A 19,145-nucleotide genomic window follows, 5' to 3' on the forward strand; every position below is an offset into this window, starting at 1 on the left:
TTTAGGAAGCTGTTTCTGTAAATATTTATGGCAATAAATATTATCACAATATACAATTAAAATATCCTGACCATTCACACAGAGTGACAAGATAATACACCATGACCAGGTTCTAGGGGGGGAAAGTCTCAGCTTCGCTGAGCTCCTGGACTCCTAGGGACCAGAATACATTGCAACTTTTACTGCTGTGAGCACACAACCAACATAAAGGCAGAACAGACCCTCTCAGAAACCCGTATGTAGGAAACACAGTTCTCAGTAGCCAGAGTTAATGCTTGGAAGCAAAGAGCAAGAGAAACTACTAGACTTTATACTGAAGAGTAGAATCCACACATCTGACAATGTGCTTCATTCAAAATGAGAGGTAGCTATTCAAGCGGTAGCAGCTGCCCTCTGCAAAGAGGCACTAAAGGACTTGGGCTATCAGTAGATCTTAACTTCCCCAATAAGATTAATGCAACATGTGATGCCTTCAGAAACTTCAGCTAGTCACAAATACAGTGACAATTATTGACTGGGGCTTGTTGCAAGCAACAAATTACTCTAACTTTGAAACTACTCCACTGGTTAATGGTAAGAATACCTTCTCCTATACAAACTTCCCACTTAAGTCTTCAAGTGAAATTCTGTTCTCTGTGCTGCGCTATCAGAAGCAAGACTGGTGATGACAAGAAGCAGAGCCTTATCAGTTGTGATACCCACAACTAAGGAATTCCCTCCACATGAATACTCATTAAGTTAATTCTCTTCAAATTTTAAAAATGGTTATATTGACAAACCATCTAAAGACTGAAATTATCTGTACAGATTTCTCCTGTTTTTGTTTAATGCCATTTTAATCATTAAATTTGGCTGTTTTATAAACAGTTTTAGCAGTGTGATTAATGTTTTGTTTCTTTGTTATGAATAACTTTGTGCACCTTTGTTGACTGGAAGGGCACTAAATAATAAAATTAAAATGTTGCCACCAAAGAGGCAATCATGGGCCCATGTGGTTTGAATCGAAGCAGGATACCACGACAATTAGTAGCAACAGAGGCATATTACAGACACTACATTACATTTGTTTCTCACAGCAACCTACTTCACCTCAGAAGGATACTGTGTGGGAAAAGTCATATCAGAATTTAAGGGTACTCTGAATAGGGCTTCTGAGAAAGATCTTGATAGTCAAGCAGGCTCATATGGGAATTGGCAAGGCAGAAACCAAGCTATTTAGGGCTTTACAGGTAGACAGTAACCAGGACTTCAACCCTGTGTCAGAGCCCTGTAAGAAATACGAGTCACAGGGAGATCATCTTTCCACACTGTCTTAATTTTCTCTTGGTAAATGCCACCATGCACTTTGGTTATACAGGAATATTCAAACATTACTTATAGTAAGTGAAGCATACTTTATTCCTTATGCAAGTTAATACCATTTGTGACACTCCCCACTTTCCAAAAGCTTTTAGAAAGAAAACAGGAGGCCTCCACCCCAATGCACAGCTCTCCTGAACGCTCTGCTCAAGCTGTACTGAGATCCAGTATGCTGCAGGACTGTATTATAAAGGGCAGGCTACCTGAAATTACATGTCTATACAGTGGCAGCAATGAAGGACATACTATTTTAACCACTTTATATACATGGTAGAAACTAAGTTTTTTTAAACACAGGGGAAGAGCAGGGTTGGGATGGAAAGAAGAGCCTGTACCTCTACTGGGGCCAGTGGAAGGGAGATAACTGTTTTACCAACATAGCTGTCAAGCCCAAAGTTGCTTAATGGAGGTTGTCAGGTTCTGGCACCTTCCTCCAATCCTCTGTATCACTAAGATTAGTATCTGCTGAGTATATTTTCCAACAGGGAGAAGAGACACAAACCCAGGTATTGACAGGCAGGAAATGGAAGGCAGCATATCCATGTTGCCAAGGTGACAATGTCAAGAAAGAACCAATAATGCTTCTCACTCTTCTCCAGTATTCAAGAATTGACTACCAGTGGTTACTCAGAACTTTAATTGTTACTATTCAAAATAAAAATGACACACATGGGAAGAACCAGTCTACAGCTTTCCCTTGGCCATTTTCCACACCAACTTGCAAACATGTTACCTTCATGTTTTCTCCATGCTCCTGACAACTTTCTTGCAAAGTAATTACTAACTGCACGAATGGGAGGCAATTTGGGCTTGCTATCTAACTAGACTGATGGATAATAAAAGAAGAACGCTAAGAGTGCGCATGCATGCAGAAATCATCAGAAAGCTAACCTAACTGTTCTAATATGGAACAAAGAATTCCTTATGTTGCAGGCACAGGATAGATTAGAGATTTTGGCAGCATAGAAGCCTCTCAAATGTACACTATAATCACTCGTCTGGCAGGTTTCATAGGCAGTGCTGAAATCTCCCATACATTTTTTTGGGGGGGGGGGGAGTGGCTTACAAACATACAAAAGCATCTCATCATCTATTTTGGATATGAAGGCTCTTTCCTAAAGCCTGAAATCAAATGCCATATAAGGATATATGAGCACTAGGAATAAATTACAGAAGAATTCCAAGTGGTAAAAGTAGCACATAATACAAGAACAAATGTATGTCACACTTAGTAACATAAAAACAAATGATGCACAAGCAACATCACACATTTATTCAGTAAAATTCTTACCTATACTAGGTGGACTGCCATAGTTTATTGGCGACTCCGGAGGTCTTCCACAGTGCAATGCAGCAAGAGCAGATCCCTTCCACACCACATGCTTGCAGCCTGTTTTATTATATATTATATAAAATAAAATATAAGCACAGAAACATGTAACAACATAAGTGTTCAAGCCATTTTGAAAAATACTTGTACTTTTATTTGTGCGAAGCAAAGACTGTCTTCCAGCTCCTAACAATGTTTGGACTCCTGGAACACTCTGAGGAATTTCTTGCTCTAGAAGCGGTCCCAGTCGATGGCATATTTGGAGTAGGTGATCAGGTGCCAAGTGTCTATAATATTTTACCTGTTAAAAAGAAACCAGAAGTTAAATATCCAATATTTTTCTGTTAATTTTAAAAACTGTTAGGGAAAAATTATTTTGAAAAGGGGATGGACAGTATTTGACACCTCATATACTTTTTCTATGGTTTCTAGCATAAACAAGCAGCAAAAACAGTAATTATAAAAGACAAAAAGGTAAAGGTGTCCCCGCACTTGTAGTGCGAGTCGTTTCTGACTCTTAGGGTGACGTCTTGCGACGTTTACTAGGCAGACCATATATATGGGGTGGGATTGCCAGTTCCTTCCCCGGCCTTTCTTTACCCCCCAGCATATGCCGGGTACTCATTTTACCGACCACGGATGGATGGAAGGCTGAGTGGACCTCGACCCCTTTTACCGGAGATTCGACTTCCTCCTTTCGTTGGAATTGAACTCTGGCCGTGCGCAGAGCTTCGGCTGCGTTACTGTCGCTTACCACTCTGCGCCATGGAGAGCCATAAAAGACATACACGCACACACAAAAAACCTTAGACCGATTTTTCTACCTTTATGATTTTTAAACTATTCATGAATTTGAAAACAAAATAACTTTAACCAAATACATAGTACCATAATGTGTCAATGTGTGAATACAAAATGACAATTTTAGTAGTATTTATTATTAGTAATAGTATTTATTTCGTGCTCTAAAATGGTCAAAGCACTTCACAAACATTGGCCTGATTCACATATCTTATTAAACCATAGCTTAAAACAAATTACAGTTTAATATGAATGACCAGTGTGCTAGTGCACACTGCTCCGAAGTTCCCATAGCCTCCTCCCTCACTCCAGTTGTGTCACAGAAAAAAGCTCAGTCTGGGTTATAGTGCTGTCCAAACTTGGGTTCATGGATTTTTTTTTAACTCCAAACCACAAGCAATAACCAAGATTTGCTTTACCAAACCAGGGACTGTGGTTTGTTTCTCTTGAAATCATAAGCCATGAGTTTGTTACGTGCTTATAGATCATGACTTATTATGGTGCAACAAACCATGATCCCTGGTTTGGACATAAGGCTTCCAGGGTTGTTTATGCCACATGCACCAGGGAAGGAGAAAAGGAGGGCAATCAGCCAATGTGCACTAGCACACTGTTCAGTCATGGTATACCACAATAATCTAGAAACCTTGACTTATCATTACCTGCAAATGCAGCCAATAGGTGTATTGCATAGATCACTTCCAAATTTGAAACTGGCAGAAACAGAATTCCAGTTTTTTTTACATCTCAGCAGAAAGACTTTTTCCACTCCATTTTTCCTCAGTTATGACCCCAGTCATTTGATTCACGCATTTATTGTTCACAAATAGTATCAATTTGATAATACTCTTTCAACAGGCCATCCCAGATGATTAGTTTATTAAAGGAGTATTTTTTCTAATTTGTGTACACATCTGCATATCTTTCCTCCTGATAGGACTTAAGTTACAATATTATTATATTTTGTATGCAGGAAATGCAGTACTCTTCCCCAGATTTAAAAATGTTCATTATTATTTTAATTGCTACATGAAAATGTTATCCAAGTTCATCAAACATCTACTGGAGACAATTTATGACATAGTCAGTAACAAGCAACCCAATTCTCTCCTTATCTACTGAAGCAGTTGCACAAAAAATACTTCTTTTTTTTACAAAAAACTCCACAAATTTTACATTTTGCTTGTAAGGGTTCTCCGCCCAGCCCTTAGTAGTTTGGATGTTGTTTTCTCACTGCACTTTTTCTCAATTGCTGCAGAACAGCACACCTAACAAATCTTTTTTAAAAGTGACACCCCTCTCCCCTTAATATTGCTATTGTACACAAGAGAATATTTGTATTTATTATTTCTTTATTAGATTTATATCCTGCCCTTCCTCCCAGTAGGAGCCCAGGGTGGCATATTTTGCTGTACTTACTCCCCGAAGCAAATGGATAAAGTCCAATTGGGCATAATTTGAATTAACATGAACGTCTCGATTTAAAGGGCAACATTAACCTTTTTTTGAAAAAGTAAAAAAACCTCAGAAATTTCCAATGTGTTCCTGCCACATTTTGCATAACAATCAAAAACAGAACATCTAGAAATGAGCAGTTATTTCTATTTGATTTTTCTTTTTTCTCATTCAGTTTGTTTATCATATATAAATGCTTTTGTGATTGCGACTGAAGCAAGATAGCAACATGCAAGGTAAATGTTAAAAGCCACAAAATGTTATTTTTAAAAAAGGGGGAACAAAAATTTATCTTTAATATATTACTCCAGAGCCTTACTTCAGGATTAACAAATAGGAAGTATTAACAAAAGGTAGTTACTGTTCTTAAAGTGGCATGTCAGACAGAAGATATTTGTCAAGAAATAAGAAAACCAAAACAAGGAGTTGAAGCACCATACCTACAAGGAAGATCTAAAGTGTTCTCCAGAGGTGGTGAACTCATGTCATGGTGGGATTACATCGCCCTCTCATGACCAGAGACAAGAATGCAGACTGGTCTTAGTTCTTTGGACACCCCCCACCTTAGTCCGTTTCCTGTCTCGGCAACAGAGCAGACATGTTTCACCACTATGCTATTTCTTGCCATAAGACCTGTGTCTTTCACATTTCTTCACTGGTTTGTGTGTGTGTGTGCATGCACACACACACGCACACACAGTCTTTATCCTTCTGAGTTGTGTGTAGAGTGTGTGAGCTTTGATTTTTTTTAAAAAAAGCTCCTTTGTGCATTTCACCTGTCATACTCTGTGTTACCAGTTTCACGTCCTATATCTCCTGCTGATGCCACAGTCTTTCCTTTCCTCATGTCCTGTTGCCGTGGGCACTATCAAGGTGACAAAGATTTCAATGGGAAAAATAACAAAAAGGGCTACAGCACCGCAATGTCCGGCGTCGTTAGACCCACCAAGCCCCGCATGGACATCACTCACAGCAGATGAAGAAGGAAGCAGTGAAAACAGCAGCCACAACAGCTGCAGATCAACAGAACACAACCAGAAGCAACCACTGGGAACGCTGTGGAGAACCAGTTCCCAGCAGCGGCACCACCTCCAGCTCAGTTATTAGGGTCCAGGAATGCACACTACATCAGAGAGGCTCTTTAAAACCACACAACTTTAAGCACTGATAACAGGCACGCAGCAGAGCTCCTGTCTGAGGATGAAGGCTTCTCCCAGCCTCAACAACCACAAGCACAGGGCAGGACCTATGGCACAATGTCCTCCTCAAGTAAGGACTTTGTGGGTTTCCAACCATCCTCTGATCACTTACCCAGTATGCATGTTAGTAGAGGCGGCTTGGCAACTGGGATGGAGACTATCTGCTGCAATTGCCTCAGGTTGAAAATAAGCAGAATTAGCGCAGTGCACAGCCCACTCAATTATCTGAAGGAGTGCTGCAGCAAATAAGCGAAGCCCTGATGGGCAATATAGCCAACCAGATTAGAGTTGCAATGGCAGCTCAGGCCAAGGCAATAGTGACATCCAGTGGTCAAAAAACACACTGCAATCAGAAACCATTCAAAACGCAAAGGCTCAAGCTAGCGGTAGGCACATCATACAGACAACACAGCAGTCTGTAGCACCATCAAAATCAACCCAGAAAGCAACTCCTCCTTGGAGGATCAGAGAGCAGTGTCACCAGACCCACATTTGTACCCAGGGGTAGGGCACATACTGACATGTTATTCCCACAAGCTGAGCTAGAGGCAGCATTGTCTGAAAACCCTGTAAATCCAGACTTGGAGGAGGGGGAATAGAATGATGGTGTTGAGGTTGAAAAGAAGGTATCTTACAAACTTTTCAAAGATTAGCATTTAATTCCTCTTCTGTGCAAGGTGTTATCAGCTTCGGAAACTTCAGCTAGTGCAGAATGCTGCGGCCAGAGTTCTTACTTGGACGAAGAAATTCAACCATATAACACCTATTCTGGCCCAACTGCACTAGCTATCAATATGTTTCCGGGCCAGATTCAAAGTGTTGGTTCTTACCTATAAAGCTCTTAACGGCATCGGACCGCAATATCTGATGGAACGCCTCTCTCGCTATGTACCCACCCGTTCACTGCGCTCGACGTCTAAGGCCCTTCTCCGGGTCCCAACTCATAGGGAGGCCCAGAGAACAGCAACTAGATCTAGGGCCTTTTCAGTGGTGGCCCCTGAATTATGGAATGCCCTCCCAGATGAGATACGCCTGGCGCCTTCTTTGTTATCTTTTCGGCGCCAGGTAAAAACCTACCTCTTTGCCCAGGCATTTTAAGCTTAATTAATTTTAATTTTAAAATTAAACTGAAATTGTAGTTTTTATTTTAATTTGTATTCTAATTTTGTTTTTAAATATGTTTTATAATTGTATGCTGTAATCCACACTTGTTCATATTTTAAATGTGGTTTTATCTTTTGTACACCGCCCTGAGAGCTTGTTGCTATAGGGCGGTTTAAAAGTGCAATTAAATAAATAAATAAATAAATAAATGATAAGCCATCTGAGCCTGTGCCCATGTTTCAAAGAGTGCTTAAGTGCTCAAGGCACCAACATCTAATGACAAGGCAATACCTGCTCCAGCTCCTTTTTAGAAGGTAACCAAGTCAGAGCGGATTATGCCACTCCAGTCCAAAAGGCCGATGATGCTTGCAAATAACTATTATTTACTAGAGCCAGAGTTCATGGATCAACTTAGACCACCTGTTATCAACACACCCATCACCTCCATGGTGACCAAGGTAATGATCCAGAAAGGGGAGACAGCCCAGGGATGCCACAGACAAGCATATAGACTACGCTTTGCACAAGGTAAATGATGCAGCAGCAATGTCAATTCAGTCAGCATGTGCAGCTTCCATGTACACAAGGACATCTCTTGTATGGACTGATGAGCTTCTAGATGATCCAGATCAATCACAGGAGAGGTGATGGAAGACACTCTTAAAGATTTCAAGAGCTGCAGTTTTCGTAGCAGATGCAACTTTGGACACCGCTCAGTTTGCGCCCAGGTCTATAGCAGCAACAATAGCAGCTCAGCACTCCTATGGCTAAGGAATTGTGATGTGGATCAGTCTTCAAGACTGAATTTGGCTACTGCACCTTATGTAGGTGGCAAACTGTTTGGTGAAGAAGCATTAAAAGAGGTGTTAGTAGACCCAAAATAGAAGCATTAAGCACTTGTTGTTCACCTGAAGGAAAGAATACAGACACGCTGGCTAACATTTCACACTGTATCAGCAGACCTTTTGTTCCTTTAGATACCAGGGGAAAGGAAGAAGTTCAACATAACAGAACTTTTCATGGTCTAGGCCAAGCTATCAAGGGGCTGGTCAAGGAAGCAACTGCAACAAAGTGCAGGTAACCTGGGCAAAGGAACACGCAACACTCAATTCTGATGCCAAGATGGGTCCAGTAGGGGGCAGTCTCCAGAATTTCCATCAAAGGTGGCAATCCTTGACCACCAACAGATGGTTATTGACTTGCTGAAGCATGGCTTGAAGGTGGAGTTCAAGTCTCTCCCACCTCAACGTTACATTCCTTCTCCAGCTGCCACAGTAGCGGAGAAAATGTCTCTAGTGCAGAATGAAATCACTCACTTGCTACAGATAGCAGCCATAGAGCCAGTGCCTCCAGAGAGCTTCTTCTCAGGTGTCTACTCAGTGTTCTTTACGATTCCCAAGAAGAATGAAAAGTGGAGGGCAGTGCTAGACCTAAATCAATTTGTACGTTACTGAAAGTAAAGCAGTCCCCCCAGCCAGAAAGTTCAAGATGGAAACACTATCATCAGTAGGGCAGGCTCTTCAGGTAGGAGACTGGCTAGCATCGATATATCTGAAGGAGGCATATCTCCACATCCCTATCCACCCTCATTACAGATGTTTCTTTTGTTTTGCATACAACAACCACTTCCAGTACCAGACAATGACCCTCGGATTTGCCTCAGCTCAGCTCCCCAAATATTTACAAAGGTTGTGGTGGGCTATCTTCAACTCCAGAGTCTTCATGCATATCCTTACCTCAAGGACTTTCTCATCTGGTCTCAAACTGCACAGACAGCAGCTGCAGATGTTCAACAAACCCTAGCAACCCTAGAACATGTGGGTTTCGTTGTAAACTATGACAAAAGCAGTCTGGAACACTTGACTTGCAACACAGTCAATAGTTCATCCGGGAGCACTTTTGAACACCAACCAGGGGATTCTCTCAGCATCTCCAGACAGGGTGCGCAAGATTTAGCAAACAGTGCTTCCACTTCTTTAGACTTCTTCTGCAGATTGTATCTAGCAGGAACATTAGGTCTAATGGTTTCTACCATTCAGCTGAAACAGTGGGTGCGACATCACACCAGACCTCTACAGTGGTTACTTCTACCTTACCAGAAGGCAATAGCCTTGAGGAGATATCTGATTGTGAGACTGCCACCAGTTGTGCATTTTGGATGGCGGTGGTGGTGTCAGGAGAGGAATTTAACAAAGCGAGTTCACATAAAAGAGCCACAGAGAATAGCAGTCAGCACGGATGCAAGGATGAAGAGCACACTGTCAGGGTAGATGCATTCAAGCACAGTGGAAGGGAGAACTATGACACAATGTGAATTGATTGGAGCTGACAGTGTGCCTAGTTCTACGACATTTTGCCCGGGTGTTTTCCCATCAGACATGTTCTTCAACACACCAACACCATCAAAGTGCAGGCACATCTGATCAGACCAAGGAGAACTCGCTCAAAAAGCCTTCAACAGGAAGCAACACTGCTCCTACACTGGGCAGAAAAAAAACTGAAGTTGTTGGGGACAGAACACATAAGAGGCAACATGAACATCCACGCCAACTGGTTGAGCTGACAGAGGGTGCAGTCAGGAGAGTGGCAGCTGGCAACGAATGTGTTCCACCGTCTGCAGGAGCTGTTTGGCACAGTGGCAGTGGATCTGTTTGCCACACATCACAATCATCAGACACTGCAGTTCTATTCAAGATATCAGTGCCTGGGAACAGAGGCAGTAGATGCACTCTTGGGGGACTGACCACATCTGTTTTATGCCTTTCCCCAAATTCCATTGCTGCCAAGAGTACTCAAGAACAGGGGGCATGTAATTCTGGTGGTGCCCTTCTGGCCCAGGAGGCCTTGGATGTCAGATAGCCTCCACATGGCTACTCAAAATCCATGGACTGTCCTGTCAGCCAGACCTGTTGACACATGGGGCCTCTGTGCATCCACACCCAGAGTGGTTCAGACTCACTACTTGGAGTTGAACAGAGAGAAGTGATAGCTGCAGGTCTCTCAGAGGGCATGATCAACACCATTTTGGCATCATGTTGCCCATCAACCATCAGGATATATCAGTCCACATGGGGGGCATTTGGCCAGTGGTTAACAGCACATAATGTGTCTCTGTCACATGTCACAGTGCAGGTGTTGCTCAAGTTCTTACAAGAGGGCTTGTCTAGGAGCCTCAGATCTGCGACACTGAAGTGTCAAGCATCAGCAATTTCTTTGATTCTAGGTGCAGTGACTTCTCAATCTTTGGGTGCTCATCCAGTATTGAAGTTTTTGAGAGGGGCGATCCAAAAATGTCCATCGGTGGTTCACAGATTTCCAAGTTGGGACTTCCATAAGGTGTTGCTAGCTCTATAGAGACCACCATTTGAGCTCCTGAGTACCATGTCTCTAAGGTTGATGTCTTACAAAGTTCTGTTTCTAGTCGCAATCACGACTGCACAAAGGTTATTGGAGTGGGGAGCTTTGTCAGTGGCATAGGACTTACACGTGTTTCATTCAGACAGAGTTATTCTAAGAACAGATCCTTTGTTTACGCCAAAGGTTAATACAATGTTCTACAAACAGCAGAGCTAATTCTTCTAACCTTTTGCCCAGCTCCAGCACACCCAAGAAGGATGGATGTCAGAAGAGCACTGAAAGTCTACATAATCAGGACACAACCAACAAGGCTCAGAGTTGCTGTTTGTATCCTTCAATCTGACAGCAATGGGCCACAGAGTAACAAGTTCAACATTGGCTAGGTGAAAGCATGTATCGCCTTAGTATATGAGTCCATGGGTTTGCAAGTACCAAAGAATATAATGACTCACTCAACCAGGACAGCTGCAACTACAGCAGTGTTTTCGATGAATGCATGTCTTCATGAGATTTGTAGGGCTGCCACATAGGTGACTCCTATGTCCTTTGTGTGCCACTATAAGATTGATAAGCATCCCTCAGCGGAGGTTCAGGAGAATGTTCTCCAGCAAGTTATTTAAGTGTATATGTAACCCACCCAAGAGGTATAAGCTTTAGTACATCCCACCATGACATGTGTTCACCACCTCTGGAAAAGGGACCATTGCCCTTACCTGAAAGGTGTTGAACCCATGACATGGGCACTCACAGAGTCAAGTACATATAAGTGAAAACAAATTATATATGTTGAAACAAGCTTCATTACAGGTCACCTCAATTTTATTTTGTTTTAACGAGTTACAAGAAGTTACATATCAGTTGATTTAAGCATCATTCCAATTTATCTCATTTTTAAAGGTTTCAACAGGGTTATTTACACAAGGTTTATTTTTCCAAATACATATGGATATTTTCTTGTGTGACTGCGCACAAGCTATGCTCCTTCTCACCATGAAACAGAATGGGGGGGGTCCAATGGGCAAAGACCAGTCTGCATTCCTGCCTCCAGCCACAACAGGATGATGTAATCCCATCATGTCATGTGTTCAATACCTCTGACAAACACCTTTCAGATAAGGACACTGGTCCCTCTTAGTTTAGGGGAAAGTGAGTAAGGAGTGGGAAATGAGAACTGTATAAATTTAATGGTGTAGAAATGGTTGAAAGAGAAATTATTTTGTCCTTTCTTGTAATTCTTGAAGTCATAGTCATCCAATGGAACCATTTGGTAGTACACTCGGGACAAGCAAATATTAAGAACTTCTTCACACAACGCATGACTAATCTATGGAATTCACTGTTCCAAGATGCAATAACTGCCAATGACTTATCCTTCTAATGGCAAACCTGTGCCAATGGCAGTGGAACCCAAATGGAGACACTGAGAAAAAAGATGACGGTACCAACATGATTGGCTAAGCCCCCAAGTTTTGCAGAAGCAGCATTTGCTAAAAGGAGGGAAACCCCACAAGAACAACCCAATAAGGACGAAGCATGCTCAGTATATACGAAGAATGTTGAACGTCAACTGGAAAATAACACAGAGAGAGAAGTGGCAGTGAGGAGGGGAGGAACTTGTCCTCATTGAGCCCCTTACAGCTTAGTATTCTGGAGGAAGTCATGGCAGGCTGAACAGCAGCACTCCTGTTAGAGGCTGAAAATATGCAACAACTGGTTGATTTTTTAAAAAACTTGGTCCAGGATCTAATGAACAAGACCTTCTTTAGTTTTCCTTACAGTCCCTTGTCAATAGTTAAAAGGTTGCTTCAGATTTCAGAAATGCAACCTCTGAAAGTGATATGGTGAAATAAAGATGAGTAAAATATTAGGGTTAGGAGCAGCCTTCTCCTGTCTCCCCCTACTCCTGATATTGTGTGTCATAATGCTTCTGAAGCTGCAGGTTCCACTCAGCAATCCTGGCTAAAAACTGCTGAAAAGTGGGACGTTGTAGTGCTACACCCTCCTCACTTTACCTGCTGCAAGGATCCTTAAACCTGGATCCTACAGTTCCATCAGGGTAGAAGGCCTTACATGCAGCACATGCAGCAAATGCTCCAGGCTGAAAAACTTCAAGTTAGAGATGTCAAGGTCCAGGAAAAAAAGCTAGGGGGAAATGGGGGGGGGGGAATAGTTCCCCCCAAGAACTCTTTTTAAGTTTTTCCAGTAGAGATTTGGGGACAACACTGGAGGTGGACATTTAAGAAATATTTAGAATATATACCGTTGGTACATGACTCCAGAAAAGCTGTCAAAAATGTATAGTAATGTCTCTAATGTTTGTTGGAAATGTAAACAACAAGAAGGATCTTTTTATCATATGTGGTGGTCATGTAAAAAGGCGAAATTATTCTGGGCACAGATAGGTAGGAAGATGCAAAAAATTTTAAAGATAAATATTCAGTCAAAACCAGAATTTTTTTTACTGGGTTTTATGGATAAACAAATAGAAAAGAAATATGGAAGAATACTATTATATATGATTACGGCAGCAAGATTATTATATGCACAAAAGTGGAAAATGGAATCAATACCAACAATGGAAGAATGGCTACTGAAATTAATGGACTTAGTAGAAATGGACAAATTGACGTGTTTACTCAGAGAAAAATCGACAGATACATTCCTTAAGGATTGGAAGCCTCTCTTAGACTTTTTGTCGAAAGATCAAAATAAAATGATGATACTGGGATTTGATGATTAATTAAGACAGCTTATGGAGAAAAGGGATTCTGTATGTACATATTAAGGGACAGGTTTGATGTATATTATATACTTATAGCTGATCTGTGACAAATCGGAAGTCAACCATTTTATTTTTATTTTTTGTTGTAGTATTGTTATGTTTTTTCTTACTTTGTTTTGTTTGTTTTTTGGAAAAATTTGAATAAAAACTATATAAAAAAAAAAAAAAAAAAAGAATATATAGGGTCGCCATAAGTCGTAATCGACTTGAAGGCACATAACAAAGAATAAGTGAAATACTTTTAAATATTTTTTTAAAAATAAGGCAATCTATAGCATTAGAGATTAATAATTCTAACATACTATTCAATATAGATATACATAGGGGAAAGACAGACTATGACTTTCCCTTGGCCGTTTTCCATACAAACTTGCAAACATCTCAATTTCATGTCTTCGCCATGCTCCCGAGGACCTTCTTGCAGATTAATGACTAACTGCAAGAAAGGGAGGGAACTTGAACTTGCACTCGATACCTAACTAGATGGATTTCTATATTTCGTAAGAGTTTTATATTTCATGCAGTTTTTGTTGCTTGTGAATTGCTGCTTGTCTTCTGGTAATCTTTCATCTAGTTTGGAGATACAAGAAGCAAGTATCCTGAATATGCTGTCCTTTTGACCTAGCTCCTTGCTTGCAGTAGACCTTTCCACCTCTCCCCTCAAAATGACTGTGACACATGCACCCTGCTGGAGAATAGGAAACAGGTAAATTCTTGTCCTGCCTTTCTGGAGGACAAAAAAAAATCAGAAAGTGAGACAGCAAGTGCAAAAGACCCATTGCAGAAGCCAGATCCTCAAACAAAATATCTAAAAGTTTGACAAATGAACTCTAACGAAGACCCACAGAAGGAAGTGGACTACAACTGGGTATATTCACAATTCATAGTTCTGAATTTCACAAAAGTATGTTAAATGGTGCAATTTTATGTTGGATGTTATAAATGATACATTTTATTTTGTTAAAGCTATTCTATTTTGTTGAGAGCTATTCTGCTAAGGGCGGTATATAAATTGAAATAATAAATAAATAAAATAAATAAAGCAGTAAAATACGTTTTTTAAAATAAATTGGATGGAAAAGAGTTCTCCAAGGTCCCCATATGTGCTGGGGTTCTCTGTAGGACCCCATGCCTCTTCTTCCAAAGTCTTAGAAAAATAGAATAGTAGAGCTGGAAGGGGCCTATAAGGCCTTCAAGTCCAACCCCCTGCTCAGTTCAGGAATCCAAATCAAAGCATTTCCAACAGATGGCTGTCCAGCTGCCTCTTGAATGTTTCCAGTGTCAGACAGCTGACTACCTCTCTAGGTAACTGGTTCCATTGTCGTATGGCTCTAACAGTTAGGAAGTTTTTCCTGATGTCCAGTCGAAATCTGGCTTCCTGCAACTTGAGCCCATTATTCCATGTCCTGCACTCTGCGACGATTGAGAAGAGATCCCGGACCTCCTCTGTGTGACAACCTTTCATGTACTTGGAGACTGCTATCATATCTCCCCTCTGTCTTCTCTTCTCCAGGCTAAACATGCCCAGTTCTTTCAGTCTCTCCTCATAGGGCTTTGTTTCCAGTCCCCTGATCATCCTCATTCCCCTCCTCTGAACGTGTTCCAGTTTGTCTGCATCCTTCTTGAAGTGCGGAGACCAGAACTGGATGCAGTATTCAAGATGAGGCCTAACCAGTGCTGAATAGAGGGGAAGTAATACTTCACGCGATTTGGAAACTATACTTCTCTTAATGCAGCCTAATATAGCATTTGCCTTTTTTGCAGCCTCATCACACATATTTAGCTTGTGATCAATGACAATTCCAAGATCCTTCTCACATCTCGTATTGCTGAGCCAAGTATCCCCCATCTTATAACTGTGCATTTGGTTTCTTTTTCCTAAGTGTAGAACTTTGCATTTATCCCTGTTGAATTTCATTCTGTTGTTTTCAGCCCAATGCTCCAGCCTATCAAGGTCCCTTTGAATTTCGTTTCTGTCTTCCATAGTATTAGCTATGCCCCCAATTTTGTATCATCTGCAAATTTGATAAGCATGCTCTGTACCTCCTCATCCAAGTGGTTAATAAAAATGTTGAAGAGCACTGGGCCTGGGACCGAGCCCTGTGGTACCCCACTCGTTACTTCCGCCCAGTCTGAGAAGGAACCATTGATAAGCACTCTTTGAGTACGATTCTGCAGCAAACTGTGAATCCACCTGAGAGTTGTTTCATCCAGCCCACATTTAGCTAGCTTTCTAATCAGAATATCATGGGGCACTTTGTCAAAAGCTTTGCTGAAGTCAAGATATATTATGTCCACAGCATTCCCACTGTCTACAAGGGAGGTTACCCGATCAAAAAAATGAGATAAGATTAGTTTGGCAGGATTTATTCTTCATAAATCCATGTTGGCTCCTAGTAATCACTGCATTGTTCTCAAGGTGCTTACAGATTGACTGCTTTATAATCTGCTCCGGAGTTTTTCCAGAGATTGATGTTAGGCTGACTGGTCTGTAGTTCCCCGGTTCCTCCTTTTTGCCCTTTTTGAAGATAGGGACAACATTAGCTCTCCTCCAGTCCTCCAGCACTTCACCAGTCCTCCATGATTTCGCAAAGATAATAGACAGCGGTTCTGAGAGTTCTTCAGCCAGAGTTCCTTCAATACTCTAGGATGCAGTTTATCAGGCCCTGCCAATTTGAACTCGTTCAAAGTGATTAGGTATTCCATGACCGTTTGTCTGTCGAGCTCAAGCTCCAATCCTGCCCCTTCTACTTCATATTTCCCAGGAAGGTCATAGACCGTTTTTTGGGAGAAGACTGAGCCAAAGTAGGAATTGAGGACTTCTGCCTTTTCTTTGTCATCTGTTATCATTTTGTCATCCTCATTGAGTAGCTTTGCCACCATTTCTTTTCCCTGTCTTTTACTATGGACGTATCTGAAGAAACCTTTTTTGTTGCTTTTAGCATCCCTTGCTAACCTCAGCTCTTTCTCAGCTTTAGCCTTCCTGACACCATCCCTGCAATTCCTGGGGTTCTGGTCAAGCAGAATCCTCAAAGAGGCCCACATGAGCCATATGTGTGTCAATTTCATCCAGGAGAGATGACAAGCTATCCTCTTGGGATAGAACAGCCTTTCCCAACTAGTGGGCCACCAGATGTTGTTGGACCACAACTCCCATCAGCCTCAGCCAGCATTGCCAATGGTCAGGAAAGATGGGAATTGTGGTCCAACAACATCTGGTGGCCCACTAGTTGGGAAACGTTGGGATAGAACATGTTGGGAAGAAAAATATGCTGTTGACCTGAAGAAAAGCCTGAAGCCTCCAGCAAACAGTAGAAAACATGGCTGTCTTGGCTGACACAGGATAGCAAAAATGCAACCTATCTTGTACCAACCTTATCTTTGTGATGGTGCTAGTTCCCTGTTTTCAGCAGAATATACATGAAAGAAAATGTTCATCCTACCTGACAAGTAACGCATCCTCTAAGGAATGCATGTTTGGCTCAGCCACAGAAATAGCAGTACTACTCATTAGTGAGGGTAACAAAGACAACTATGGAGATTCTCAAGAAGTGGAGCAAGCATTGGACTACAATGCAATCAGCATCCTATCTGACTAAGAAGCCTACCAAATCATCGTTCTTATCCACAGATCAACTGCTGTAGAAGCAATGCCACTATGTGCGCCCCAGTGCTAAAGTTCAGAGGCAAGAGCCCTGTTAACTTAGTCCAGGAATGGTTGCTATGCTATTGTTGGATGGCCTTTTCCTGAGGGGAATCTTGAATGTCAAAAGGCAGAGAACAATGGTCACTGAGGGCCTCATACCACATAGTGGCGATGGTGAAATTTGTACAACTCCTCAGCCTTGATGAGAATCATCAGTTATGACCACAGCCACAGAAATTGTTGAGTAAATAGGGCCCACAGAATAGCTTTGCCACTGAGCTCATAGTGCAACAGCTGTTTCAAAGACATAAAACAAGATTTCATATGATAGTGCACATGCAACCAGAAGATGTCCCAAAAGCAGCACTGCTACGGGTGTACTTTCAAGTGCAGAAAGAAGTGTTGTAGACCTTATCAACCCATCAGCCTCTGAATCCAATCAGCCAACCAGCTGGATCCAGCAGTTTCCTCTGTAGACACACTGATGATGGTTCCATCTGTGAAGGGGGACAATGTGCATGACCAAGTGTGATCTGATTAATCTCATCATGAATTCTGTCCACGGTCTCAATTTCAAGAGCAATGGAAGCAAAGCCTGCTACTAGGACTGGGACTGTAGAAGTGCAGCCCATCACCTGCCTCCTTGCCCATCCTGGCTGCTGAGAACCAGCTGTAGAGGACTGACTGGGTAGGTCCTGGCAGTGATTAAGGCTTCACTGGAGGGAGCGGTACCATCTGCCTTCAAGGAGACAGTGGTGCATCTCCTCCTTAAAAAGACCTCCCTGGACCCAGAAGTGTTAAACAACTATCACCCAGTGGCAAACATCCCCTTTGTGGGACAGATGCTTGAGAAGGTGGTAACGGTCCAACTTCAAGCATGCTTGGAATAAACTGATTACTTGGATCCATTCCAGTCTGGCTTCAGGCCTGGCCATGGCACTGAAACTGCCTTGGTCACCCTAGTTGATGACATTTGTCAGGAGAGATGGGGGAGATATGACCCTGCTCGCTCTCCTTGATCTCTCAGTGGCTTTTGATACTATTGACCATGGTATCCTTTTGGAATGTCTTGAGGAGGTGGGAGTTGGGGACATTGTTTCAGAGGTTCCACTCATACCTCCAGAGCCGCTTCCAAAAAGTAGTCATGGGAAGTCTACTGTTCAGCACCATGGGAATTTTCCTGTGGCGTGTTCCACCTTGTCCCCCATGCTATTTAACATCTATATGAAGCCACTGGGAGCTGTCATCTGGAGATTTGGAGTGAAGTGCTATCAATATGCAGATGACACTCAGCTCTACCTCTCTCTTTCCATCTGAATCAGAAGAGGCAGTTCCGGTGTTGAACCGGTGCTTGGAGGCAGTGACGGGCTGGATGTGGGCCAATAAACAGAGGCTGAATACTGAAAAGACAAAGTTATGGGGCTGAAGTTCTCATGTCTGGGAGGTGAGGAGACACCCTGTTCTGGATGGGTTGCTCTCCCCTGGAAGGAGCAGGTCTGCAGCTTGGGGCTATTCTTGGATGCAACACTGTCACTGGAGGTTTAGGTGGCCTCAGTGGCTAGGAGTGCCTTTTGCCAGCTTTGCCCCCTTTTCTACAGAGATAACTTAAACACAGTGCTCCATGCTCTGGTAACTTCCAGACTGGATTATTGCAATGTGCTCTACATGGGGCTTCCCTTGAAGATGACTCGGAAACTTCAACTGGTCCAAATGCAGCAACCAAATTACTGGCTAGGGTTCCCATTAGAATTCATATAACTCCTGTTTTAAAACAGCTGCACTGGTTGCCAGTTCATTTCCAAGCCCAAGTCAAGGTTCTCACTTTGGCATTTAAAGCCCTAAATGACTTAGGTCCCAAATATGTGAAAGACTGTCTTCTAACCTACAGACCCTCTTGGGTGTTGAGATCAGCAGAGGAGGCCCTTTTGATAGTTCTGCTGCCCTCAGAAGTTCAGGGGAGTGGCCCAGGACCGGGCATTCTCTGTGGCAGCTCCTAAACTGTGGAACTCCCTACCCACCAAGGTGCATCTGTATCCTAACCGAACTCAAAGAACTCAAGACACGGCTGTGTTTTTTTCTTTTACTGTAGTAAGAAGCAGTTTCAATTCAGTG

The 19,145-nt window shown here is 42.2% G+C and overlaps 1 protein-coding gene across 5 annotated transcripts in view; it reads right to left on the reverse strand.

Moving 5' to 3' along the window:
- PHIP (pleckstrin homology domain interacting protein) overlaps positions 1-19,145 on the reverse strand; it is a 184,016-nt gene that overhangs the window by 148,523 nt on the left and 16,348 nt on the right. For all 5 annotated transcript variants that reach the window (XM_061623183.1, XM_061623181.1, XM_061623180.1 and 2 more), the window contains exons 5-6: positions 2,840-2,990; positions 2,651-2,749 (exon numbers count right to left, since the gene is read on the reverse strand). In XM_061623183.1, the coding sequence (XP_061479167.1) occupies positions 2,651-2,749; positions 2,840-2,990 (250 nt within the window). The remainder of the gene's footprint in view (positions 1-2,650; positions 2,750-2,839; positions 2,991-19,145) is intronic.

The sequence above is a fragment of the Rhineura floridana genome, chromosome 4, assembly GCF_030035675.1.
Source record: "Rhineura floridana isolate rRhiFlo1 chromosome 4, rRhiFlo1.hap2, whole genome shotgun sequence".
NCBI classification, from domain to species: domain Eukaryota; kingdom Metazoa; phylum Chordata; class Lepidosauria; order Squamata; family Rhineuridae; genus Rhineura; species Rhineura floridana.